Here is a 27,973-nt window from a genome sequence, read left to right as displayed (position 1 = left end):
TTATTGTATATAGCGCCTTTACAAGTGGCTTTTCGAGGCGTGATACAGCAGGAAATAAAGCACACAGCAGAACAAACACCGTGTCAACAGGAGTCTGGGATACAGGAGGAGTCAGGGGTCAAGAGACGGGACCGGACTCGCCCAGCTCAGACCCACACCACTCGTCGAAGGGCTCGTTTTAAAGGAAGCCCCTCTGGCCGGGCTAGAGACCCCCACACGTAATGTTTCTGGAGAAAAAGAGAAGACAGGAAACACGCCGGTTTCTGACCAGCCCCCTCTGTCGCCGTTATAATATCATTCCGAAAAGAGCTCCGGCGCCACCCGGAGTGCCACTCCGCAGCCACGTCTCAAGGAAACTCGCGTTCCCCACCGTTCTCTCCCTCCAACAACAGGCTACACTTTCTGATGTCCTGCCCAACGCTGTCAGGTCCCTTTACACACCTCAACAGATCCCTCCTCTCACGCCCGAAACGTGTCTCTTTTCCAGCAGGGAATAAGAGCTCTCCCTGATCCTGGGCAGCCTTACCGGCTCTGTGACGTCATCGGGACAGTACGGTGACATCATCTTGAGGATATCATAATACACAGCGGGCGGCATCATCTTGAGGATATCATAATACACAGCAGGTGACATAAGGTTAATCATAAAGGACGACGATATGAGAGTAGATGCGACGCTGATAATACTGGCACAGGGCATGACCTCGCGCTACGTGCTGACTCCCATCAGGGAAAAGACTGAGGTCAGCTGGCACCAAGACCACAAGACACAAAGACAGCTTCCCCCCACCCCCCAGGCAGTGACTCTCAATAATCACCCCTGTTAAATCACTTAAAAGTTGTGTGATTAAAACTGAATATTGGTTACTTCATTTACAACCACGGCATTACGTGCATGAATGATAATATAATCTGTATGTGGTTATTTAATATGGACGGTTTAATGATCATTTATAAATATGTATAGATGGATGGGGTTATCACAGGTAGGTAGAGTCCTGACACGTGCAGGAAGTGCAGTGTGTGTTTTTCCTCTGTTTGCTGAGATGCAGTTCGTGTTTTGTGTGTCTGTGTATACGGGGTGTGTTTGTGTGCGATTAGTGTGTGAGCCACCCACCAAGTCCCCTTCCTTGTGACAACTTATTCAGCCAATAAAGCGATCAATTGATCAATCTAAATTGGACAGTGTGCGACGCTGAAACTCGACAGCGATATCGCCAGATTGTCATCGTGACGTCACGGGATGATGTGTGATGTCATCGTGTGATGTCATCGCGCCGACAGAACGATGATGCTCCGGGATGTGACCCGCCACCGGGGAGGGGCGGCGCTGGGCCAAGCCGGGCCGGTTCCGGGTGGATCCGCTCAGGAGCCCAGCTTGTCGGAGGTGAAGACGCTGGCGGAGTCCGGGAGCCCATCGGAGAGGGGGAAATGGGCGCAGGGCTCGTCAGCCTGGAGGGGGAGGACGTCCTGGGGGAGGAGGAGGAGAGGCGGTGTGAGGGATCCCAGCAAGGGGCGCTGTTGACACACTGTTGACTCCCGATCCACCCCGTACAGTCCACCCTGTACAGTCCAAAGAGCCGCGCGGACCCCCGCTCCGCCCCGACTACACTCCAGAGAGCCGCGCGGACCCCCGCTCCGCCCCGACTACGCTCCAGAGAGCCGCGCGGACCCCCGCTCCGCCCCGACTACGCTCCAGAGAGCCGCGCGGACCCCCGCTCCGCCCCGACTACGCTCCAGAGAGCCGTGCGGACCCCCGATCTGCCCCGACTACGCTCCAGAGAGCCGTACGGACCCCCGATCCGCCCCGACTATGGTACAGAGCCATACGGACCCCCGATCCGCTCCGACTATGCTCCAGAGAGCCGTACAGACTCTTAGTCTGTCTCAGGTACCTGTTTGTCCTCTGGTCTGGGGATCTTCTCTGACGAGGCGCTGGGAGACGGGACCTGATCGTCATCAGTCACACTGGGGTGCACCTGAACCACAGTTAGAACCATTCAGATCAGAGAACTATTTAACAAGACCGGATCAGAACCACTGGACCAGCTGTCCTCCTGGTGTAACCGGACCGGACCTGAACCGACTGCCTTCACTCTGTGGGTCGGCTCCTCCTCAGAGAGTCCACAGTACCTTTCTCTCCTCTCGTCTGGGTCTCCTCTCTGCGGGTCGGCTCTCCCGGTCCTGTCCAGAACACAGCATGGCGTCGTCGTCCACGAGGCTGGCCGGCTCCTGACGGGAAACACACAGCTGTCAGCTACAGCACAGCATCTGCTGGTGAAACTGGACCGGAACCACCGGACCGGCTGTCCTCCTGGTCTAACAGGACCGGACCTGACCCGGCTGTCCTCCTGGTGTAACAGGACCGGACCTGAACCACCAGACCGGCTGTCCTCCTGGTGTAACAGGACCGGACCTGAACCACCGGACCAGCTGTCCTCCTGGTCTAACAGGACCAGACCTGAACCACCAGACCGGCTGTCCTCCTGGTGTAACAGGACCGGACCTGAACCACCAGACCGGCTGTCCTCCTGGTCTAACAGGACCGGACCTGACCTGGCTGTCCTCCTGGTGTAACAGGACCGGACCTGAACCACCAGACCGGCTGTCCTCCTGGTGTAACAGGACCGGACCTGACCCGGCTGTCCTCCTGGTGTAACAGGACCGGACCTGAACCACCAGACCGACTGTCCTCCTGGTCTAACAGGACCGGACCTGACCCGGATGTCCTCCCAGTGAACCCAGCCCGCCGCGGTTCCCCACACACCTGTCCCGGCTGCTCCCTGGCCCGGCGGGCCTCCCCGCAGCTCATCCGCAGGAAGGTGACGATGGAGGCGCAGACCACGACGGCGGCCACGGTGGCGAAGGTGATGAGCACGATGGAGTATGGCGGCAGGTCGAAGGCTGTGGGGGGGGGGGCAGGAAGTCTGGTTAGCCCCGCCTCTGGGGGGGAGGGGCTGGGCCGCGTCGCCCCTAGCAACGGCGCGCTATTGGCCCGGCGGGATGAGTGAGTGACGCTGGAGCGGTCAGGTGGGAACATCCACTGGCATGCACTGGTGATGGGCAATCAAGAAAGTTTTTAATTGATGTACGTTTAGTTGTCTGTTAGAGTTACGGTCAGGTGTCTTTTGGGGAAATAAAGTTTCATTGGATCAAGAAAAGAGATATGATCGGCCAACCCACAGAATGACAAACAAGCAAACAGTAAACGCTAGAGGCACTGCTGTACACAGAGGGGGGTGGGAGGGGGGAACAAGCCGATACCCTGGCTTCTCTCCAGACACAGCTGGACGAGCTCCTCCAGTCAGGACAGGGGCTCTACTGTACACAGAGAGGGGTGGGAGAGGGGAACAAGCTGCCGATGGGGGTGAAGGAGGAGTCGAACTCACGCTCCACCTCCAGGCTCAGGCTGTGGAGGACGTTGCCCCCCAGGTCTCGCACCTCGTAGACGCCCTGGTCTCTCGGGGTGACGCGGGCCAGCGTGAGCGTGTCGGGGCTCAGGGCGAGGCGCCCCGCGTACTGCCGGTCCACGACGGCCCCGTCCTGGGCCAGCAGCCTGGGGGCGCCCCCCGGCCTCGGCCGGAAGAGGAGGGAGACCCCGGCCGGGAGGGTGAGGGAGTCCTTGTAGCCCAGGCGCGCCCGCCGGCGGGTCCCTGCTCGGGGCGAGACACGGCAGCCCGTGTTACCGCGGTTACGGAGTCGCCGCATGACCGAAGCCAGCGCGTCTTTCTTTGGAACGAGAAGGCATGAGACGATCCCTGTGCCTGAGGGAGACCCTTAAAAAGATACATATTTATAAATAAAAATATACGAATAGATATACTGCCGTGTCAGTGGCATTATTAGGTGACACTTCCGACGAATGTCCACTAGGTGGCGAGACGTGTACACCAGTCTAATGAGGCTGAAACAGTTGTGTTCAGAAGCTCAGTTTGGGCTGCAAATTCAAACACATCCAGAGGCCTAGAGAGCACTTAGTGACCCTGAGCTCAGCAGCCCCACAATGCCCTGGGACAGACATCCTTGGCTACTGGACTTGACGTCTTCCGCTCGGTGGAACTTCATGTTTGTCAAGACCTGACTTGAGTTTTCAAATGTTAGCTTTAGCGTCTTCTCCTGGCGCTGTCTTTCAAACGTATCTCTCGCTGCCCCTCCTGTCAGCAGCTCCGGCTCCCTGCCGCCTCCTGCTGGCCCCTCGCCCTCACTGCGGATTCCCGGTGGAGTCCGAGCCTGGCTCTGGGGTTTACAGGGTGAGGTGGTGGTTCAGATCTGCAGCCTGACCTCACACTCGGGCTCCTGCACGTCCCCTGCTGCTGACCTCCTGGAAATCTCCCTCTTCTTCTGCGCCCACCTTCACCTGCATCTCCGTACCATCTCTGACGTTCCGGGCCCCTTCAGCCGAACCCGAGCCCGAGTCACTGCTTAGACCTACACCAGCTGTCACAGGTGTGGAGCGTGGTGTTGGGAGCTTCAAAGCTGTCGTCGTCGGATGTCCTCCCAGGGCCACTAGCACGTTCCCTCACTGACCTTTGTAACCTTGGTCAACAGGTGAGGGGTCCACCGGGCCTATAACTCTAGGGACGGGGGGCAAAACTTTGTCATTCCCGAACGCACCCGGCACAGATCTGCTCAGTTAAGCAAGGGGGGGACAAAAGACCAGGCGACGATTCCTTTAAGAAACGCGGGTCCACCTTTAAGACGGACGGCAAGGGCTTCGTACCCGTTGCACTGTTTCAATAAAGTTTTCATTGGATCGAGAAATAACCGGCCGACCCGCAGGATGACAGACGAGCAAACGCTAAGCGCTGGAGGCGCTGCCGTGCACAGAGAGGGGCGGGAGGGGGGAACGAGCTGCCCAGCCCTGTTGCTGAAGCCGATGCTGGGGCCAAGGCCATCGAACGACAGGAAGAAACTCCGGGGACCCTCGGTATCGGAGAATACGTGCGACAGAGCCACAGGTCTGGGGAACCGGCCACTAACTGCCCCCTGATACACACGCCGAGCTCTCAAGGCAGCTAGGAGGACAGATTTCGGGGTTGTCAGTCTGGCCTCTTAACTGGTTTCTTTGCAGCAGGTCTCCCTGGTAGGCCAGCGTCACGCACAGATGGCCAAGAACAACCCAGGTCTCAAGGGGGCGTACTCAAACTTGTGACTGGTGCCGTACACGGTGTGTTATTGTAATGTACATGATACATAATGACATCCGTCTTCTCCCGAATTGACTACTGTAATGCTCTACTCACTGGGGTATCAAAATCTACTCTGAACAAACTGCAGTATGTCCAAACCTCAGCAGCCAGGATCCCGACTAGCTCTAGTGCAAGAGACCACACCACTCCTGTCCTGGAGTCCCTGCACTGGCATCCAGTTAAATTCTGTGTGGACTTTAAAATCCTCACGCTCACCTGTAAGGCCCTGGGTGGCTTGGCACCTCAGTACCTGTCTGAACTATTATCGCTCTACTCTCCACCTTGCAACGTTCGCTCTGCTAATTCTCCTCTCCTTACTGTCCCCCAAGCCCCTCTACACTCTTGGGGTGACAGGGGCTTCTCCTTTTCTGCCCCCAAGCTCTGGAACTCTCTGCCCAAGGATATCAGAGAGTCACCTTCTCTAAACTCCTTCAGATCCAGACTCCAAACCCTGTTCTTCAGAAAAGCCTTTACTGAACTGGTTCCATTCTTCACCCCTCTGCTCTTAGTACCACCATCCACAGTCTCCTCTGTGTATTGTAATTGTGTTTTATCTTGTGTATTCCTCTTATTTATTGTTGTCATCGTTCTGTAAAGCGTTTTGAGAAGCCACCTTTAAAGGCGCTATATAAAATAATTTATTATTATATTATTACAATGTAATATACATTACATAATGTATATACATATATGTATATATATGTGTACATATACCGGAGCATCACCCAGGTGGGGCTGCACATTGGTGGTAGTAGTGGGATTCCCCATTACCTGTAAAGCGCTATATGAGTGTAAGGAATAATTATTATTATATATATTATAATCATATATAATACTTGCTATGATATTATTATAAGTATTATTACCGAGAGGAGTGGGAGGCAGGCGGTCAGCAGGACTTACCCTTGAGCGACAGGCAGGTGGCTCTCAGCAGGTAGCCCTGGGCGTCCCTCAGCCTGAACTGGCCCTGGTCCTGGAAGGTGAGGTTGTGGAGCGTCAGGCTCCTGCTGCCCAGCGAGAGGCGCTCTCCGAATTCGCCGAACAGGGGCGGGCCGGGACCCCCCCGGCGGTCCAGCAGGACCCGGGCTGGGCGCTGACTGGCCTGCAAGGGCTCGAACTCCAGCAGCACCGCCGGCCAGTCCTGCTCCAGGGGGATGAGCAGCTGTCCCCTGTAGGACAGAGATATCCGCTCGGAGCACCCTGGAGCAGAAGGGGACACACACACAGTTCATGAGCACAGAGATACAGTAGACACACACACACTGACAGTGACAGTGACAGTGATGATGATGAGAGATAGTGACGGTGATGATAGTGATGAAGATGTTAGTGACATTGATAATGATGATTGTGATGGTGATGATGATGATAGTGGCAGTGATGATGGTCAGTGATGATGACGGTGATGATGATGAGAGATAGTGACGGCGATGATAGTGATGAAGATGATGATGATAGTGGCAGTGATGATAGTGATGATGACGGTGATGATGATGAGAGATAGTGACGGCGATGATAGTGATGAAGATGATGATGATAGTGACAGTGATGATCATGAGTGATAGTGATGATGACGGTGATGATGATGAGAAATAGTGACGGTGATGATAGTGGCAGTGATGACGGTGATGATGATGAGAAATAGTGACGGTGATGATAGTGATGAAGATGATAGTGACATTGATAATGATTGTGATGGTGATGATGATGATAGTGGCAGTGATGATGGTCAGTGATGATGACGGTGATGATGATGAGAGATAGTGATGGCGATGATAGTGATGAAGATGATAGTGACATTGATAATGATGATTGTGACGGTGATGATGATGATAGTGGCAGTGATGATGACGGTGATGATGATGAGAGATAGTGACGGCGATGATAGTGATGAAGATGATGATGATAGTGGCAGTGATGATAGTGATGATGACGGTGATGATGATGAGAGATAGTGACGGCGATGATAGTGATGAAGATGATAGTGACATTGATAATGATGATAGTGACGGTGATGATGATGATAGTGGCAGTGATGATAGTCAGTGATGATGACGGTGATGATGATGAGAGAGTGACGGCGATGATAGTGATGAAGATGATAGTGACATTGATAATGATGATTGTGACGGTGATGATGATGATAGTGGCAGTGATGATAGTCAGTGATGATGACGGTGATGATGAGAAATAGTGACGGTGATGATAGTGATGAAGATGATGATGATGAGAAATAGTGATGAAGATGATAGTGACTGATGATGATTGTGATAGATTTGGTGATGATGATGATGATAGTGACAGTGATGATGTTGCTAGTGATGAAGATGTTAGTGACAGTGATGATGATGAGAGATAGTGACGGTGATGATAGTGATGAAGATGTTAGTGACGATGATTATGACGGTGATGATAATGATGATAGTAATGATGATGGTGATGAAGATGAATGATAGTGACGGTGATGATGACGGTGATGATGAGTGACAGTGACGGTGATGATAGTGATGAAATTGATAGTGACATTGATAATGATGATTGTGACGGTGATGATGATGATAGTGGCAGTGATGATAGTCAGTGATGATGACGGTGATGATGATGAGAGTGACGGCGATGATAGTGATGAAGATGATAGTGACATTGATAATGATGATTGTGACGGTGATGATGATGATAGTGGCAGTGATGATAGTCAGTGATGACGACGGTGATGGTGATGATAGTGATGAAGATGATAGTGACAGTGATGATGATGACAGTGATGGCGATGATAGCGATGAAGATGACGGCGATGATAGCGAAGGCAACGCTGACGGCGGTCTGGTCTCACCTCTCAGCACCAGACAGACCCTGTCCAGCTCTCTGCCCTCCCAGTCGCGCACGATGTAGACCCCCTGGTCCCCGGCCGTCACGGCGTGCAGACTCCAGTGCCGGCTGCCCATGGAGACGCGCGCGCGGTAGCGCGGGTCCGGCGTCTGGCTGCGGTTCAGCAGCACCAGGGTCTCGTTCCCTCCGGACGGCAGGGGCTCGAACTCCAGGAGCAGCCTGGAGACGTCCTCTCTCAGCGCGAGCTCCAGGGAGCCTCCGGTCTGCACCAGGTGCTCGGCGAAGCAGTCTGACACGGCAGAGGGAAGAGAGAGGGGGGGGTCGTCTTGCAGCATTCCTGTCTCTCTCTCTCAGCCTGTCTGTCTCTCCAGGCTCTTACCTCTCACCGTCACGGTGATGTTGTGGGTGTGCTGTGCCTGTCTCTCTCTCTCTCTCTCAGCCTGTCTGTCTCTCCAGGCTCTTACCTCTCACCGTCACGGTGATGTTGTGGGTGTGCTGTGCCTGTCTCTCTCTCTCTCAGCCTGTCTGTCTCTCCAGGCTCTTACCTCTCACCGTCACGGTGATGTTGTGGGTGTGCTGTGCCTGTCTCTCTCTCTCTCTCTCACCTGTCTGTCTCTCCAGGCTCTTACCTCTCACCATCACGGTGATGTTGTGGGTGTGCTGTGCCTGTCTCTCTCTCTCTCTCTCTCTCTCTCAGCCTGTCTGTCTCTCCCGGCTCTTACCTCTCACCATCACGGTGATGTTGTGGGTGTGCTGTGCCTGTCTCTCTCTCTCTCTCTCAGCCTGTCTGTCTCTCCAGGCTCTTACCTCTCACCATCACGGTGATGTTGTGGGTGTGCTGTGCCTGTCTCTCTCTCTCTCTCTCACCTGTCTGTCTCTCCCGGCTCTTACCTCTCACCATCACGGTGATGTTGTGGGTGTGCTGTGCCTGTCTCTCTCTCTCTCAGCCTGTCTGTCTCTCCAGGCTCTTACCTCTCACCATCACGGTGATGTTGTGGGTGTGCTGTGCCTGTCTCTCTCTCTCTCTCTCTCTCTCTCAGCCTGTCTGTCTCTCCCGGCTCTTACCTCTCACCATCACGGTGATGTTGTGGGTGTGCTGTGCCTGTCTCTCTCTCTCTCTCTCAGCCTGTCTGTCTCTCCAGGCTCTTACCTCTCACCATCACGGTGATGTTGTGGGTGTGCTGTGCCTGTCTCTCTCTCTCTCTCTCACCTGTCTGTCTCTCCCGGCTCTTACCTCTCACCATCACGGTGATGTTGTGGGTGTGCTGTGCCTGTCTCTCTCTCTCTCAGCCTGTCTGTCTCTCCAGGCTCTTACCTCTCACCGTCACGGTGATGTTGTGGGTGTGCTGTGCCTGTCTCTCTCTCTCTCTCTCAGCCTGTCTGTCTCCAGGCTCTTACCTCTCACTGTCACGGTGATGTTGTGGGTGTGCTGTGCCTGTCTCTCTCTCTCTCTCTCTCAGCGTGTCTGTCTCTCCAGGCTCTTACCTCTCACCATCACGGTGATGTTGTGGGTGTGCTGTGCCTGTCTCTCTCTCTCTCTCTCTCAGCCTGTCTGTCTCTCCAGGCTCTTACCTCTCACCATCACGGTGATGTTGCCGATGTACCAGGACTGCCTCAGCCTCACCAGGTAGACCCCACTGTCGGCCGCGGTGACGTTTCTCAGGACCAGCAGGCCGGACTCGTTGTGGAAGAGACACCTGGGCTCCAGGACGCGCCCCTCCGCCATCAGGACCCTGGAGGAGTCTGGGTCGGTCCCGGGCTGGAACAGCACCTCGGCCGACTGGTTCGTGGGCACTGGGATGTAGAGGTCTTCACCGAGGAGAAGAGTCTTCGTCTCCTCCGTCCCTGGAAGAAGAAACAGACAGGAAGAGCAGAGCTCACAGACCGTCTGGCCTGGCTTGCTTGCTCGTTAGAAGCTCGTTGATCGGAGGACCAGGGTATCAGCAGCTTGTTCCCTCCTCCCACCTCCCTCGGTGTACAGTAGGGCCTCCTGTCCTGACTGGAGGAGCTCATCCAGCTGTACACAGAGAGGGGTGGGAGGGGGGAACATGCTGATACCCTGGCTTCTGTCCAGACACAGCTGGGTGAGCTCCTCCAGTCAGGACAGGAGGCTCTACTGTACACAGAGAGGGGCGGGAGGGGGGAACAAGCCGATACCCTGGCTTCTCTCCAGACACAGCTGGGTGAGCTCCTCCAGTCAGGACAGGAGGCTCTACTGTACACAGAGAGGGGCAGGAGGGGGGAACAAGCTGCCCAGCCCTGTTGCTGAAGCTGATCCAGGAGCAGCAGAGACAGTGTGAGTCTGGAGTCTTACCGGACTGAGCTGACGACTGACCTGGAGAGAGAGAGAGAGGAGAGAGACAGGCCATTACCCAGAGCTGTCATGAGCTCATCGCCGCTGTGGGGAGAGAATGGAGAGTCACTGACTCTCTCCCCCCCCTGCAGGAAATCTCAAGGCTCAATCACGCCCTCCGACCGTGATCCAGTCAGCTTGTCTGCGCACAGGCTACTCACTGTGTCTCTGGGGCGTGATCAGTCTCTGTACGTGCGTGTCTCTGTCTCTCTGTCTCTCTTTACTGCCAGTGTGTGTGTGTCCTCTCTGCTGACTGACACTGGCACAGCTGTGATCAGGACAGGCTGAGGGACACTGGGACACAGCTGTGATCAGGACAGGCTGAGGGACACTGTGACACAGCTGTGATCAGGACAGGCTGAGGGACACTGGGACACAGCTGTGATCAGGACAGACTGACACTGACACAGCTGTGATCAGGACAGACTGAGAGACACTGGGACACAGCTGTGATCAGGACAGGCTGAGGGACACTGTGACACAGCTGTGATCAGGACAGACTGACACTGACACAGCTGTGATCAGGACAGGCTGAGAGACACTGGGACACAGCTGTGATCAGGACAGGCTGAGGGACACTGGGACACAGCTGTGATCAGGACAGACTGAGAGACACTGGGACACAGCTGTGATCAGGACAGACTGAGAGACACTGGGACACAGCTGTGATCAGGACAGACTGAGAGACACTTGGACACAGCTGTGATCAGGACAGGCTGAGAGACACTGGGATACAGCTGTGATCAGGACAGACTGGGAGACACTGGGACACAGCTGTGATCAGGACAGACTGACACTGACACAGCTGTGATCAGGACAGACTGAGAGACACTTGGACACAGCTGTGATCAGGACAGGCTGAGAGACACTGGGATACAGCTGTGATCAGGACAGACTGGGAGACACTGGGACACAGCTGTGATCAGGACAGACTGACACTGACACAGCTGTGATCAGGACAGACTGAGAGACACTGGGACACAGCTGTGATCAGGACAGGCTGAGGGACACTGTGACACAGCTGTGATCAGGACAGACTGACACTGACACAGCTGTGATCAGGACAGGCTGAGAGACACTGGGACACAGCTGTGATCAGGACAGGCTGAGAGACACTGGGACACAGCTGTGATCAGGACAGGCTGAGGGACACTGGGACACAGCTGTGATCAGGACAGACTGAGAGACACTGGGACACAGCTGTGATCAGGACAGACTGAGAGACACTGGGACACAGCTGTGATCAGGACAGGCTGAGAGACACTGGGATACAGCTGTGATCAGGACAGACTGGGAGACACTGGGACACAGCTGTGATCAGGACAGGCTGAGGGACACTGGGACACAGCTGTGATCAGGACAGGCTGAGAGACACTGGGACACAGCTGTGATCAGGACAGACTGACACTGACACAGCTGTGATCAGGACAGACTGAGAGACACTGGGACACAGCTGTGATCAGGACAGGCTGAGGGACACTGTGACACAGCTGTGATCAGGACAGACTGACACTGACACAGCTGTGATCAGGACAGGCTGAGAGACACTGGGACACAGCTGTGATCAGGACAGGCTGAGAGACACTGGGACACAGCTGTGATCAGGACAGGCTGAGGGACACTGGGACACAGCTGTGATCAGGACAGACTGAGAGACACTGGGACACAGCTGTGATCAGGACAGACTGAGAGACACTGGGACACAGCTGTGATCAGGACAGGCTGAGAGACACTGGGATACAGCTGTGATCAGGACAGACTGGGAGACACTGGGACACAGCTGTGATCAGGACAGGCTGAGGGACACTGGGACACAGCTGTGATCAGGACAGGCTGAGAGACACTGGGACACAGCTGTGATCAGGACAGACTGAGAGACACTGGGACACAGCTGTGATCAGGACAGACTGAGAGACACTGGGACACAGCTGTGATCAGGACAGACTGACACTGACACAGCTGTGATCAGGACAGGCTGAGAGACACTGGGACACAGCTGTGATCAGGACAGACTGACACTGGGACACAGCTGTGATCAGGACAGGCTGAGAGACACTGGTACACAGCTGTGATCAGGACAGGCTGAGAGACACTGGGACACAGCTGTGATCAGGACAGACTGACACTGACACAGCTGTGATCAGGACAGGCTGAGAGACACTGGGACACAGCTGTGATCAGGACAGGCTGGGAGACACTGGGACACAGCTGTGATCAGGACAGACTGAGAGACACTGGGACACAGCTGTGTTCAGGACAGGCTGAGAGACACTGGGACACAGCTGTGATCAGGACAGACTGAGAGACACTGGGACACAGCTGTGATCAGGACAGGCTGAGGGACACTGGGACACAGCTGTGATCAGGACAGGCTGAGGGACACTGGGACACAGCTGTGATCAGGACAGGCTGGGAGACGCTGGGACACAGCTGTGATCAGGACAGGCTGAGGGACACTGGGACACAGCTGTGATCAGGACAGGCTGAGAGACACTGGGACACAGCTGTGATCAGGACAGACTGAGAGACACTGGGACACAGCTGTGATCAGGACAGGCTGAGGGACACTGGGACACAGCTGTGATCAGGACAGACTGAGAGACACTGGGACACAGCTGTGATCAGGACAGACTGACACTGACACAGCTGTGATCAGGACAGGCTGAGAGACACTGGGACACAGCTGTGATCAGGACAGACTGACACTGGGACACAGCTGTGATCAGGACAGGCTGAGAGACACTGGTACACAGCTGTGCTCAGGACAGGCTGAGAGACACTGGGACACAGCTGTGATCAGGACAGACTGACACTGACACAGCTGTGATCAGGACAGGCTGAGAGACACTGGGACACAGCTGTGATCAGGACAGGTTGGGAGACACTGGGACACAGCTGTGATCAGGACAGACTGAGAGACACTGGGACACAGCTGTGTTCAGGACAGGCTGAGGGACACTGGGACACAGCTGTGATCAGGACAGGCTGGGAGACACTGGGACACAGCTGTGATCAGGACAGGCTGAGGGACACTGGGACACAGCTGTGATCAGGACAGGCTGACACTGACACAGCTGTGATCAGGACAGACTGAGAGACACTGGGACACAGCTGTGATCAGGACAGACTGACACTGACACAGCTGTGATCAGGACAGGCTGAGAGACACTGGGACACAGCTGTGATCAGGACAGACTGACACTGGGACACAGCTGTGATCAGGACAGGCTGAGAGACACTGGGACACAGCTGTGATCAGGACAGACTGACACTGACACAGCTGTGATCAGGACAGGCTGAGAGACACTGGGACACAGTTGTGATCAGGACAGGCTGGGAGACACTGGGACACAGCTGTGTTCAGGACAGGCTGAGAGACACTGACACAGCTGTGATCAGGACAGGCTGAGAGACACTGGGACACAGCTGTGATCAGGACAGGCTGGGAGACACTGGGACACAGCTGTGATCAGGAAAGACTGACACTGTGACACAGCTGTGATCAGGACAGGCTGAGAGACACTGGGACACAGCTGTGATCAGGACAGGCTGAGAGACACTGGGACACAGCTGTGATCAGGACAGACTGAGAGACACTGGGACACAGCTGTGTTCAGGACAGGCTGAGAGACACTGGGACACAGCTGTGATCAGGAAAGACTGACACTGTGACACAGCTGTGATCAGGACAGGCTGAGAGACACTGGGACACAGCTGTGATCAGGACAGACTGACACTGACACAGCTGTGATCAGGACAGGCTGAGAGACACTGGGACACAGCTGTGATCAGGACAGACTGAGAGACACTGGGACACCACTGTGATCAGGACAGGCTGGGAGACACTGGGACACAGGCTGACTCTAAGACACAGAGACATCAGCGAGTCATTAGCAGAGGAAAGGATTCTAAAACACTCACCAGCCCACAGCGCAGCAGAGAGCAGGACCCAGCCCATGATCAACATCAGACCCCTGGGGACAGCAGGAATAATTCATCAGCCATCTGGATAATTCATGCAGGTTTCCATGAGCCCTAATGGCTTTCTAATGACATAATTGCTGCTCTGTCTCATTTAGCCAAACCACTCACATCTCGTTTGTAAGTGGACTGTGGAGAAACCACTGAGCTGTGTCAGCAGAGAGAGGAAAGTCCACACCCTGAGAGAGTCTGCAGTGAGAACAGGGTGAAAACACGGGACAGCGCAGTAAAATACACTGAGATCAGGGTAAAACACAGGACAGCGCAGTTAGATCAGGGTAAAAACACAGTACAGCCCAGTGAGATCAGGGTAAAAACACAGAACAGCCCAGTGAGATCACGGTAAAAACACAGGACAGCGCAGTAAAATACACTGAGATCAGGGTAAAAACACAGTACAGCCCAGTGAGATCAGAGTAAAAACACAGGACAGCGCAGTGAGATCAGGGTAAGAACACAGGACAGTGCAGTAAAATACACTGAGATCAGGGTAAGAACACAGGACAGCCCAGTGAGATCAGGGTAAAAACACAGGACAGTGCAGTAAAATACACTGAGATCAGGGTAAAACATAGGACAGCGCAGTGAGATCAGGGTAAAAACACAGGACAGTGCAGTAAAATACACTGAGATCAGGGTAAAACACAGGACAGCGCAGTGAGATCAGGGTAAAAACACAGGACAGTGCAGTGAGATCAGGGTAAAAACACAGGACAGTGCAGTAAAATACACTGAGATCAGGGTAAAAACACAGGACAGCCCAGTGAGATCAGGGTAAAAACACAGGACAGTGCAGTGAGATCAGGGTAAAAACACAGGACAGCGCAGTAAAATACACTGTGATCAGGGTAAAAACACAGTAAAGCGCAGTACAGCCCAGAGAGATAAGGGTAAAAACACAGGACAGCGCAGTGAGATCAGGGTAAGAACACAGTACAGCCCAGTGAGATCAGGGTAAAAACACAGGACAGTGCAGTAGAGCCCAGCGAGATCAGGGTAAAAACACAGGACAGTGCAGTACAGCCCAGTGAGATCAGGGTAAAAACACAGTACAGTGCAGTAAAATACACTGAGATCAGGGTAAAAACACAGTAAAGCGCAGTACAGCCCAGAGAGATCAGGGTAAGAACACAGTACAGCCCAGTGGGATCAGGGTAAAAACACAGTAAAGCCCAGTGAGATCACGGTAAAAGTCCCTACAACCCCGAGGCACTTACTGTACTTTACAGCGCACTGGGGCTCAACCCAGGCAGTCTCGGCACCAGCTCGGTCCGTCGGCTCACCTGTTGCGGTGGGACTCCGCCCGCCCCGGGCTCGGGTTCGAGCCGCTCGGAGCCGGGCAGCGGTACCGGTTCGCCGCGCTCGGGCGTCCGCGCATCTCCGTGGGCGTCTCCCCCACTCCGGTCTCCGCGCGTGGGTTTTTTTGTATTTTTATCGCAACAGAGATTTAACGACAAGAAAAGAGAAGGGGTGGAGAGGAGGGAGAATCCACGCCCCACTCGAGAGTCCTCTGTCGGAGTTCACGCCACTCGGGAGCAACTTCGCGAGTGTCCTGCGCCTCCGCGACCCGTCCAGCTGAAACACAAACACGCTCACACACAGGCTCGGCGCTCGGGAATCTCCGGAGGCGCTCGGGCTTCTCCGTGACCGCGGCGGGCGGGGACGGAGAGAGAGAGAGACGCGCCGGCGCTCGGGAATCTCCGGAGGCGCTCGGGAATCTCCGTGACCGCGGCGGGCGGGGACGGGGAGAGAGAGAGACGCGCCGGCGCTCGGGAATCTCCGGAGGCGCTCGGGAATCTCCGTGAACGCGGCGGGCGGGGACGGGGAGAGAGAGAGACGCGCCGGCGCTCGGGAATCTCCGGAGGCGCTCGGGCTTCTCCGTGTGACTCCGTGGGAGTCGGTGATCTCCAAGAGGGAGAGAGAGACGCGCAGGGGAGGGGTCGCGGGCTCGCCTCCCGGAGGGGGCACAGCGCGTCGGAGCAGGCAGGGGGGACGGCGAGTCTGCTGTCGTGCGCCGAGCGCGAGCCGCTGAGACCTGCTGGGCGTGACTGCGGTCTCCTACCTGCTGAGATCTGTCACTGATAGCTATTATTGCTGGGGCCCTTGGATGGGCGAGAGGAATTTGTGTCAGAACAGAAACGACGATCAGAGACGCCGCCCAACCCGTAGGCACGAGTACGAAACCCGCCACAACCTCCTTCAGGGCGAGACGGGTTTCAGCTGAGAGGAGGCGATCAGTTCCCCCCTCCCGCCCCTCTCTGTGTACAGTAGAGCCTCCTGTCCTGACTGGAGGAGCTTACCCAGCTGTGTCTGGAGAGAAGCCAGGGTCTCGGCTTGCTCCCCCCTCCCGCCCCTCTCTGTGTACAGCACAGCTGGCGTGTGGTGAGTGTAGTGGTGCATCATCCAGGTGGGGATCCCCATGACCTGTAAAGCAGTTTGAGTGGAGAGTCCAGAAAAGTGCTATAGAAGTGTAAATATTATTATTATTTTATTATGAACGGCAGTGACAGGGTGACGCTGCTGTCCAAGTCTGTGTTGTGTTAAATTACCTGTGATGCAAGAGCACCACCTGGTGGCTGCCGTGTGAACTGACTTTGAGTTTATTGTCAATATTGTTTACCAGAGCTGGGGAGCCAGCTTGGATCAGACATGGCCCAGTGATACCAGACACCCCCCTCTCGCACGAGGGTGCTGCAAAACGTTCAGACACAAAGTCAGCTCCCGACTCCGTCTGGCGGTGTCTGTGGAAACTGGGAACACCTGCACAGCCCCAGGAGCAGCAGTGTCTCCTCGGATCTCAAAGACCAGCACTGATCGTTCGACATGAACAGGAACACCACTGAACTACCACACTGCCTTTCACAGAAGCAGGAAACAGACGTCAGTGTGTATCACACTGGGGGTCTGTAGTTTATGTCACATTAATGATCTCAGTTGAGATCACACTGTTTATCTCACACCTCACTTATCACTTGTCAAAATTAATGGATCCTTTGGAACAGCACAGACCTGACAAATGTGTTCCAGTCCTGCAGATCCACATTCTCCAGCTTGATATATGAACACCTGTCAAGAAAGGTTCCTTCTCAGCTACACAAGGATCTGGACTGAGTCCCAGACGTCACTGCCTGCCGCTGAGCGCTCAGACGTCAGAAGAAACCTCACACAAGAGAGAAGCTTCTAGAGCTAGGCAGCTTGCTCCCCCCTCCCACCCCTCTCTGTGTACAGTAGAGCCTCCTGTCCTGACTAGAGGAGCTCACCCAGCTGTGTCTGGGGAGAAGTCAGTTGTTTTACAGGACATTGTACTTTAGTAGTGTATACTGCGTTGTGTTACAGGACACTATAGTATTGTATATTATACAACATTATACTATTGTGTATACTATTGTATACTATTGCAACAGAGCTCGCTGTATCGCCTGCAAGTACACATCCACCACCACACTCATTCAAGGCCCCTCAGGACACTTCCGCATCACCCAGACAGCATCTTGTACCTCCAGCAACCTTATTTACTGTATCTCTTGCAGTAAATGCCCAGTTTCTCTGTACATTGGAGAAACAGGAAGGAGACTCGGAGACCGCTTCAGAGAACACGTCAGGGCTGTGAAGATTAAAAATCTCTCCAAGCCCATTGTTTCTCATTTCACCTCTGACGGCCACGACCACTCTCATCTCTCCGTCTGTGTTCTCAAAGACGGTTTTCCGAACTCATACATCAGAAAGACCACCGAAACTAAAATTATTCTGCAGCTAGGATCACACATTCTCCCTTCCCTTAATGACAGACTAATGTTCTTTTAAATTTTCTCCATTCATTGGAAGTTTCATTTCACACCTCTTGATTGGCCTCTCTTTCTGTCCCCTGCTCCCGCCTCTCACTCCTCCTCCCTCCCAACCTTTGTTCTCCCACTACTTTACCTTTGCCTACTGCCCTGTCTCTCTCACACCTGAAGAAGGCTCCACGGCCGAAACGTTGTGTTCTCTTTCTTCTTCTTTTTCAGCATGGAATAAACCTGTTACTTGTTCTATTGTATACTATGTTGTGTTACAGGACAGTATACTGTAGCAGTGTATACTGCGTTGTGTTACAGTACACTACAGTAGTGTATACTATTCTAGTAGTGTACACTAGACTGTAAACTAAACTGGCCCATCATCCAGTTGGGGCTGCACACTGGTGCTGGGAGTGGGATCTAGTGCTGGGCGATAATTCGATAACGATAATTATCGCGATATAATTTTCCGCGATATATTTTTAACAAAAGTTCGATAAATATTCAATATATATGTTTATGCTTTGCGCAAAATGCTGTCGCAGACTGGGCAGCTGACGTGGTGGTGTTGACCCACACGGTGGCGGCTGACCGGACTGTAGTAAGAGTGGAGACATGAGCGACACTGAAGCGAATGTAGTGCTGCCAACGACCAGCTCGAAGGACGATGACGTCGTCGACAGAACAGGTCATTCAACTTCGGTCATTTGGAGATATTTCGGCTTTTTACGATCAGACACAAAACAGAGCACTTTAAACATTGCAGTCTGAGCCATCTTCTACAGTATGTGTGTTTGATCACACTGCAGTATTTAATTTTTCTATTAAGATATTTATTTTGTAAATTTTACTCATGCATATTTTGACGTAAAAAAGACCTGAATACTCTCTACCTCAGATTTGTTTAATGTTTCTGCTGTTTGGCAAGTGTTTGTTGTGTTCTTAAAATAAAGAGTTGTTTAATTTACCAATTAACTGTCTGGTTTCTTCAACTTTCACTCAGGAGAACAAATCTGCCTTTAAACTTGAAAGAAATAATGATTTGACATTTATCGTGATAATTATCGATATCGACTGATAAAAATAATTTTATCGTGATAATGTTTTTGCCCATATCGCTCAGCCCTAGTGGGATCCCCATGACCTGTAAAGAGCTGCACACTGGTGGTGGTAGTGGGATCCCCAGGACCTGTAAAGAGCTGCACACTGTTGGTGGTAGTGGGATCCCCAGGACCTGTAAAGAGCTGCACACTGGTGGTGGTAGTGGGATCCCCATGACCTGTAAAGAGCTGCACACTGGTGGCGGTAGTGGGATCCCCAGGACCTGTAAAGAGCTGCACACTGGTGGCGGTAGTGGGATCCCCATGACTTTGTAAAGAGCTGCACACTGGTGGCGGTAGTGGGATCCCCAGGACCTGTAAAGAGCTGCACACTGGTGGCCGTAGTGGGATCCCCAGGACCTGTAAAGAGCTGCACACTGGTGGCGGTAGTGGGATCCCCATCACCTGTCAAGAGCTGCACACTGGTGGCGGCAGTGGGATCCCCATGACCTGTCAAGAGCTCTGAGTGGAGATTCCAGGAAAGAGCTATAGAAGTGTAAGGAGTTAATTATTATTATTTTTATGAATTAGATTTATGGTGGCACACCGTTTCATTTGACACTGCAGGAGAGTTTCGGAAAGAGAAGAAACATCAAGGCCAGTTGTTCTGAGCAACTTTATTCAGATACTGTACATGTAGAAAACAACAGCTTCACCCAGGGAGTGACGACAGCCCGAATAATGAGAAACTTTGTTCTATATAGCGCCCCTACAAGTGGCTTCTCGAAGCACTTTCACAGAACCACCCCCAAAAAAACACCGGCTTGATTTTAGAAGGGGGCTAAATAGTTAAATCGATGGCAGTTAAAAGTTTTGCATGAAAATATTCCAGCTCTCCCGCTGTTGCAGAAACTAACAGAAAAATGCAGTGAAAATATGTGGATTCCTTCTGACCTGAAACACAGTCTGAAACATGCAGACTCCACCCAGACCTGTGCTCACTGTCCACCTGTCTGTGTGCAGGACTGCTGCACAGAAATCCGGGAATCACACCTGGACCTCAGGGGCTTTCCTCAGCACCGGGGGCCCCATCACACCACACAGAGCAGCACAGACACTGAGCACAGTCACTGAGCACAGAAAGGGCCAGTTCATCCACACTCACTCTCACCTCAGGCAGGAGATCCAGCACAGAGTCAGGACACAGCGCTGAAGAGCACAGAGTGAGGACAGCACAGAGTCAGGACACAGCACTGAAGAGCACAGAGTCAGGATAGAACAGAGTCAGGACACAGCGCTGAAGAGCCCAGAGTCAGGACACAACAGAGTCAGGACACAGCGCTGAAGAGCCCAGAGTCAGGACAGAACAGACTCAGGACACAGCGCTGAAGAGCACAGACTCAGGACAGCACAGAGTCAGGACACAGCGCTGAAGAGCACAGAGTGAGGACAGCACAGAGTCAGGACACAGCGCTGAAGAGCACAGAGTCAGGATAGAACAGAGTCAGGACACAGCGCTGAAGAGCCCAGAGTCAGGACAGCACAGACTCAGGACACAGCACTGAAGAGCACAGAGGCAGGACACAGCACTGAAGAGCACAGACTCAGGACAGCACAAACTCAGGACACAGCACTGAAGAGTCCAGTCCTGGGTCAGGCGAAGACTCTCAGAGGAAACAGCCCCTCCGTCAGGCTGACCAGCAGCACAGCAGGGGCGACAGTGACCACCCAGAACACCGCGCTGGAGACGGGGTGAAGGAGGGGCGCGGCTCCGGATTTTGTTGTTGAGCTGGTGGGCACAGTGGTGGGGCTGATCACCTGCTTCACTGTGAGAGAAAGACAAGGATCCTGGTGAGCTCTCTGAGCGAACACAGATCTCTACTGCACACACAGCTGCTGATTTACTCTCAAAATAATAATAATAATAACTCTTTACACTTCTATAGCTCTAATTAAAAAAAATATAATAATACACGTCTATAGCTCTAATTAAAAATAATAATAATACACTTCTATAGCTCTTTTCTGGACACTCCACTCAGAGTTCTTTACGGGTCATAGGGATCCCACTACCGCCACCAGTGTGCAGCTCTTTACAGGTCCTGGGGATCCCACTACTACCACCAGTGTGCAGCCCCACCTGGGTGATGCTCCAGTCCTCTCCCCACACACCAGCTCTCAGTGGGGAGGAGAGCAGAGTGATGAAGCCAGTTCAGAGAGGGGGGTTATTAGGAGGCCATGATGGGTAAAGACCAGGGGGGTAATTTGGCCAGGACACCGGGGTAACACCCCTTCTCTTCTCAAGAGACACCCTGGGATTGTTAATGACCACAGAGAGTCAGGACCTCGGTTTGACGTCTCATCCGCAGGACGGCGCCTGTTTACAGTCCAGTGTCCCCGTCACTATACTGGGGCATCAGGACCCACACAGACCGCAGGGTGAGAGCGCCCCCTGCTGGCCCCACTAACACGTCTTCCAGCAGCAGCCTCAGTGTTTTCCCAACAGTCTCCCCTCCAGGTACGGGCCAGGCTCACACCTGCTGGGCTCCAGTGGTGCTGCCAGCTGGGAGCTGCAGGGTGATATTACTGCTGGTTTCTAGAAGAACTAGTTCCTCACTCTCAGAGAAACGCTGCCTCTTCCCTCTGTCAGTGGAGCTATACCTCTCTGACAACAGCTGGACACCTGGGCTGACAAGGAGCTGTGTCCTCCTGGCCTGCCCAGGGACTCGTCCCTCCCTGAGTCTCTCCTCAGTGCTGAGGCTCCAAGCTGGAGAGCAGGGCAGGGCCGGAGCTCACTGTGATACTGGGGCAGCTCTTCCTGCCCAGTGAGAGAACTGTCCCCTCTTTAACAAGCCCCTCCCAGACCTGATGATCTGAGCTGAGGCCTGGGGCTCCAGGGGGAAGTGAACAGACAGTCCTACAGGACGTCCTACAAGACCCCTAATGCAGGCTGGTTCTTCTCCAGGCACAGAGCCGAATTTGCACACAGGGACTTACGGTTCACGCTGATGGTGTTGGTGTTCACAGGCAGAGTCACGTCACCGTTCTGCACAGCTGTCCTGAGGACCTGAGTGACATCAGCATTAGAGGGAATGGTGGATGTGTTTGTGAAGCTCAGCTCTCCACTTTGAACGACTGATCCTGCCCTGCAGGGAGAGATGGATACAGACAATTCCAGAGAGAGAGAGAGAGAGAGAGAGAGGGAGGGGTTAATACAGACACACTGACTGGACACTCCAGTACATTAACACTGCACTGAGAGAGAGAGGGGTTCATGCAGACACACTGACTGGACACTCCAGTACATGAACACTGCACTGAGAGAGGGAGGGGTTCATGCAGACACACTGACTGGACACTGAGAAAATTAATGCAAGAAATGTGTAACAAAACTCACCAAAATCTTTTGACTTTGTACCCTCTGAAAGAGGTTGGATATCTTTTCAGGTATGTAGCATTAAACTGCAAATAGAAAAGGTGACCCCATCACAGATGTAATCAGGAACAACAGTTCAGAGCAGAGACAGTGGGATTTTAGTATCTTTTGTTTTTAACCTCCTGCCCTCGGAGACACGCTCCGTATCGCCCCCTGGTGGTCTGGTGAGGTACAGTCCTGCGGTCCTGTCATGTGACTGTGTCTGTGTGCAGGAGCTCCCCCTGGTGGGCTGGTGAGGTACAGTCCTGTGGTCCTGTCATGTGACTGTGTCTGTGTGCAGTAGCTCCCCCTGGTGGGCTGGTGAGGTACAGTCCTGGGGTCCTGTCATGTGACTGTGTCTGTGTGCAGTAGCTCCCCCTGCTGGGTGGAAGAGGTATTGTAACTCTTTCCTGCACAACAGCAACTCTAGACTCTTCTTCTGTCCTGACAAGGACCAGTCGTCTGTCAAATGGACCCACCTGTGCCTCCAGCTTCCCCGACAGGTTTTGGAACCCTGCGGAGCTGCTGTTCAAGAGATCGTTTGTGAAGTCCTGGTTCAGGCTGCAGTTCAGCTCCATCAGGATGGCGGACGTCACTGGGACAGGAGCCCCTGTGGTGGTTGAAGTTACAGCTGTTGTGTTGGATGCTGGGGCCGCGGTTGTGTTGGACGCTGGGGTCGCAGTTGTGTTGGACGCTGAGGTGGCGATTGTGTTGGACCCTGGGGTCATTGTTGTGCTGGACGCTGAGGTCACGGTTGTGTTGGATGCTGGGGTCGCAGTTGTGCTGGACGCTGAGGTGGCGATTGTGTTGGACGCTGGGGTCATTGTTGTGCTGGACGCTGAGGTCACAGTTGTGTTGGATGCTGGGGTCGCAGTTGTGCTGGACGCTGAGGTGGCGATTGTGTTGGACGCTGAGGTGGCGATTGTGTTGGACGCTGGGGTCACAGTTGTGCTGGATGCTGGGGCAGCTGTTGTACAGATTACACCAGTGTGAGAGAGAGTGCACTCTCAGAGAGATTACACCAGTGTGAGAGTGTGCGCACTCTCAGAGAGATTACACCAGTGTGAGAGAGTGCGCACACTCACAGATTACACCAGTGTGAGAGAGTGTGCACTCTCAGAGATATTAAACTAGTGTGAGAGTGTGCACTCTCAGAGAGATTACACCAGTGTGCGAGAGTGTGCACACTCACAGATTACACCAGTGTGAGAGAGTGTGCACTCTCACAGATTAAACCAGTGTGAGAGTGTGCACTCTCACAGATTACACAAGTGTGAGAGAGTGTGCACTCTCAGAGATATTAAACTAGTGTGAGAGTGTGCACTCTCAGAGAGATTACAGCAGTGTGAGAGAGTGTGCTCTCAGAGAGATTACACCAGTGTGAGAGAGTGCGCACACTCACAGATTACACCAGTGTGAGAGAGTGTGCACTCTCAGAGATATTAAACTAGTGTGAGAGTGTGCACTCTCAGAGAGATTACACCAGTGTGCGAGAGTGTGCACACTCACAGATTACACCAGTGTGAGAGAGTGTGCACTCTCACAGATTAAACCAGTGTGAGAGAGTGTGCACTCTCACAGATTAAACCAGTGTGAGAGAGTGTGCACTCTCACAGATTACACCAGTGTGAGAGAGTGCGCACTCTCACAGATTAAACCAGTGTGCGAGAGTGTGTTGTTGTTGTAGCTAATGTTGCTGCAGTCGAACCTGTTGCTGTTGAAGAGGTAGGAGCTGCTGTTGAAGCTGTCGAAGACCCTGCAGTGGAACCTGTTGCTGTTGCTGCAGTGGAACTTGTTGCTGTTGTCGCAGGGGAACTTGTTGCTGTTGCTGTCGTAGTCATATTTGCTCCTTCTGACTGACCTCGGGCGGCTGCTGTGGGGGCAGAGAACAGTTTGATCTGATTCTTTACCCTCGACAGGGGCAAATGGTTGGACAGGTTGCAAACGAGAGGGGTCTTTCCTGAGACGCGAGAACAAAGCACAGCTCAACAGAGGCAGGACTGAACTTCTGATTGGTGTCTAATCAGAAGCAGGGCAGAACTCTGCCTGCCCCACAGGTGTGTCAGACTTCCCTACGGGCTCTGAGAGCAGTGGAGACCTCTAGGCTCTGCTGCAGAGTTTGATCGCTGCTCTGGTCCTGATTGGACTGGCACACATGACTGATCACAGCGTCATCACTGCGAGAGAGATACTCACTGGCGAGCAGGAGAATCAGGACCGATCCTACAATCGTCCTCATGGCGATGACCTGCAAGAGATTCAGACAGAACCGTCTCTGTTAGAAATATATTATTATAATAATAGAGTCCAGACTCATCACTGTTAGAAATACATTATTATAACAGTCCAGACAAACATTATCATATTGTTCAGAGTCAGTCTCTCTTTTAACATATTGTATTACTACAGACGTGTCTCTATTATAAATATATTATTGTATTATAATCCAGAAATATCATATTATAATATATGATATTATATATTATAATATAAAACAGTCCAGACACACTCATCTGAGTAAGAACTATTTTATTAAGACACTCATCTGTTATAAATTTATTAGTATGCAGTTCAGACAGAAACATCTCTGTTCTATATTACAAAGTTCATGCAAATTTATCTCATTAATTTCTTCTTATTATTTTTCAGATGGATTAATCTCTTTTATGTATAATTTTCATTCAGACAGACTAAGCAGTCACCCGTGTGGAAAATAAATGCGTTTTTATTACTTGATTACATGTTATTTATGTTATGTTATTACACGTTACTGTTATTGCTATTGTGTTACTGTCTATTGTCTTATCTTCTGTCCTATTTATATACTGCACCTGAGTGACTAATGAGAAACACTTTTCATTATACTATGCACCTGTGTAAGTATAATGACAATAAAGTTGAATTGAATGTGCTGGGAAATAAATTCAGTCAAATACATTTAGCAGTGGAGTCGTGAAAATGGACAGACGCTGGACCAGTTAGAAAGACACCAGTTTCTTTCAGTTAGAAAGAAGAAGGTTTTGACTGCTCGTGATACGATGCACATACGATAAAACAATTAAAGAAAGCTTAACCGCGATTTAATTAGCGGCTCCGTCACCGACCCGCACGAAGGACAGAAACGGGGACGGACTCCACGACAAGATGGCGGACCCCGCCCGGACTACATTCCCCACAAGCCAGCGGGCGCGGCGGAAGACGCCCTCTCCGCCTTTCCGCTTTCCCCTGTCATCTGACCGTATGGCGCAAGGCGATTGGTCAGAAGGAAGTTTAAAAACCAGGAAGCGAGAGGCTGCTGGTTTGGGTCGGTTTCTAGGGTGTAGTGTGCCAGAGTGCGTCAGTCAAGTCGTGTTTTTTGGCTCAGCTGCGTGGGGGCCCGCCCTGTGACTGCGCCTCGGGCGGTTTCTCTTGCCATGATATTTGCAAGTATGAAAATCCGCCCTGAAGTCATGCCAGGGAGCTACTGAGCAGTGACACGCCGTTCAGGTGGTATCGGGAGAAACTGCTGCGCCTTAATGACTCAAAACAGGAGCCACTGCTGTACACAGAGGGGGGTGGGAGGGGGGAACAAGCTGCCCAGCCCTGCTGTTGAAGCCAATACCCTGGTTCCAGACACAGCTGGATGAGCTCCTCCAGTCAGGACAGGAGGCTCTACTGTACACAGAGGGAGGTGGGAGGGGGGAACAAGCCGATACCCTGGTTCCTCTCCAGACACAGCTGGGTGAGCTCCTCCAGTCAGGACAGGAGGCTCTACTGTACACAGAGGGAGGTGGGAGGGGGGAACAAGCTGATACCCTGGCTTCTCTCCAGACACAGCTGGGTGAGCTCCTCCAGTCAGGACAGGGGGCTCTACTGTACACAGAGGGAGGTGGGAGAGGGGAACAAGCCGATACCCTGGCTTCTCTCCAGACACAGCTGGGTGAGCTCCTCCAGTCAGGACAGGAGGCTCTGCTGTACACAGAGAGCGGGCTGAGAACTAGTCAACTTTGTGGAATGTTTCCATGTCAGTGAAGCCAGAGAGGTGCGCCAGGCTCTCCAGGCCGAGGCGGGGCTCGTCAACACGGGCTGGGATCCAAACGAGCTTCAGGTGACCAGACTCCCTACCTCATGTGCTCTGTGCGGTTTCTGTCCGTGGCCAAACCTGTTCTGACTCCGAGGCAGGTCGGCGGGTTTGAGTCGGGGGGGGGGGAGGGAACGGGACTGACGCACAAGCGTCGCCCAGGGACGGAGAGTAGTTTCGCCCACGGGCATTCAGGCGTTGGGCTCCTCTGCTGCCCGGCAAAGAATGACTGTGCTCCTCCGCTGTAGGGTATTCTAATCCACAGTGGGGAAGAGGGCCTTGGCTGTATAGCGCTTTTCTGGACTCTCCACTCAGAGCTCTTTACAGGTCCTGGGGATCCCACTACTGCCACCAGTGTGCAGCCCCACCTGGATGATGCTCCAGTCCTCTCCCCACACACCAGCTCTCAGTGGGGAGGAGAGCAGAGTGATGAAGCCAGTTCAGAGAGGGGGGTTATTAGGAGGCCATGATGGGTAAAGGCCAGGGGGTTAATTTGGCCAGAGAAACCGGGGTGACACCCCTACTCTTCTCCAGAGACACCCTGGGATTGTTAATGACCACAGAGAGTCAGGACCTCGGTTTGACGTCTCATCCACAGGACGGCGCCTGTTAACAGTCTAGTGTACACTACTAGAATAGTATACACTACTATAGTGTACTGTAACACAATGCAGTATACACTGCTACACTATACCGTACTGTATCATGGTGCAGTAAACTACACTATACCGTACTGTATCACGGTGCAGTAAACTACAGTATACTGTCCTGTAGCACACTGCAGTACACTACACTATACCGTACTCTATCACACTGCAGTAAACTACAGTATACCGTACTGTAGCACGCTGCAGTAAACTACACTATACTGTACTGGAGCACACTGCAGTAAACTACTACAGTGTACTGTACTGGAGCACGCTGCAGTAAACTACAGTATACCGTACTCTATCACACTGCAGTAAACTACAGTATACCGTACTCTAGCACGCTGCAGTAAACTACACTATACTGTACTGGAGCACACTGCAGTAAACTACAGTATACTGTACTGGAGCACACTGCAGTAAACTACAGTATACTGTGCTGTTTCACCCTGAGCAGACACAGAGAGTGTGGGGTCTCTGTCCTCCTGTGTCTCTCTCTCAGCTCCCAGCTGGGAGTTCACAGGTCTGGACTCACCTGGGGCAGCAGGAGTCCTGGGAGTTCTGATCTGGTCTGGTCTGGTCCAGCTGGAGGTGTCCTGTTATTCCAGAGGGCTGATCCACCTGCACTGTCTCACCTGTGATCTGTCTCTGTCTGGTCCTGCGTCTCCCAGCTCTTATAACCT

General features: G+C 53.0%; 2 protein-coding genes across 3 annotated transcripts; both read right to left on the bottom strand.

Annotated features, from left to right (window-relative positions):
* Window positions 1–20: 20 nt before the first annotated feature.
* LOC148812641 (uncharacterized) lies at window positions 21–20,260 on the bottom strand. The gene is made up of 13 exons (XM_088908530.1): window positions 20,222–20,260; window positions 15,949–16,356; window positions 15,636–15,793; window positions 14,293–14,345; window positions 10,333–10,353; window positions 9,591–9,863; window positions 8,023–8,307; window positions 6,093–6,389; window positions 3,390–3,653; window positions 2,768–2,904; window positions 2,134–2,232; window positions 1,896–1,979; window positions 21–1,470 (listed from the first exon to the last, which is right to left on the bottom strand). Exons 1-13 carry the CDS (start codon window positions 20,258–20,260, stop codon window positions 1,366–1,368), a joined length of 2,223 nt encoding a protein of 740 aa, XP_088764656.1. The 3' UTR covers window positions 21–1,365.
* LOC148812640 (uncharacterized) lies at window positions 19,831–27,973 on the bottom strand. 2 transcript variants are annotated; one of them, XM_088908583.1, is made up of 7 exons: window positions 27,826–27,973; window positions 24,780–24,831; window positions 24,292–24,456; window positions 23,063–23,550; window positions 22,566–22,630; window positions 22,166–22,314; window positions 19,831–20,994 (listed from the first exon to the last, which is right to left on the bottom strand). In XM_088908583.1, exons 2-7 carry the CDS (start codon window positions 24,820–24,822, stop codon window positions 20,822–20,824), a joined length of 1,083 nt encoding a protein of 360 aa, XP_088764709.1. In that variant the 5' UTR covers window positions 24,823–24,831; window positions 27,826–27,973; the 3' UTR covers window positions 19,831–20,821. The 2 variants fall into 2 exon arrangements, with proteins under 2 accessions (XP_088764709.1, XP_088764710.1); XM_088908584.1 differs by having other exon boundaries at window positions 24,292–24,453; window positions 27,826–27,962.

Source organism: Atractosteus spatula (assembly GCF_055471065.1).
Source record: "Atractosteus spatula isolate fAtrSpa1 chromosome 10 unlocalized genomic scaffold, fAtrSpa1.hap1 SUPER_10_unloc_2, whole genome shotgun sequence".
NCBI classification, from domain to species: domain Eukaryota; kingdom Metazoa; phylum Chordata; class Actinopteri; order Semionotiformes; family Lepisosteidae; genus Atractosteus; species Atractosteus spatula.
This window is presented reverse-complemented; position numbering and strand designations above follow the sequence as displayed.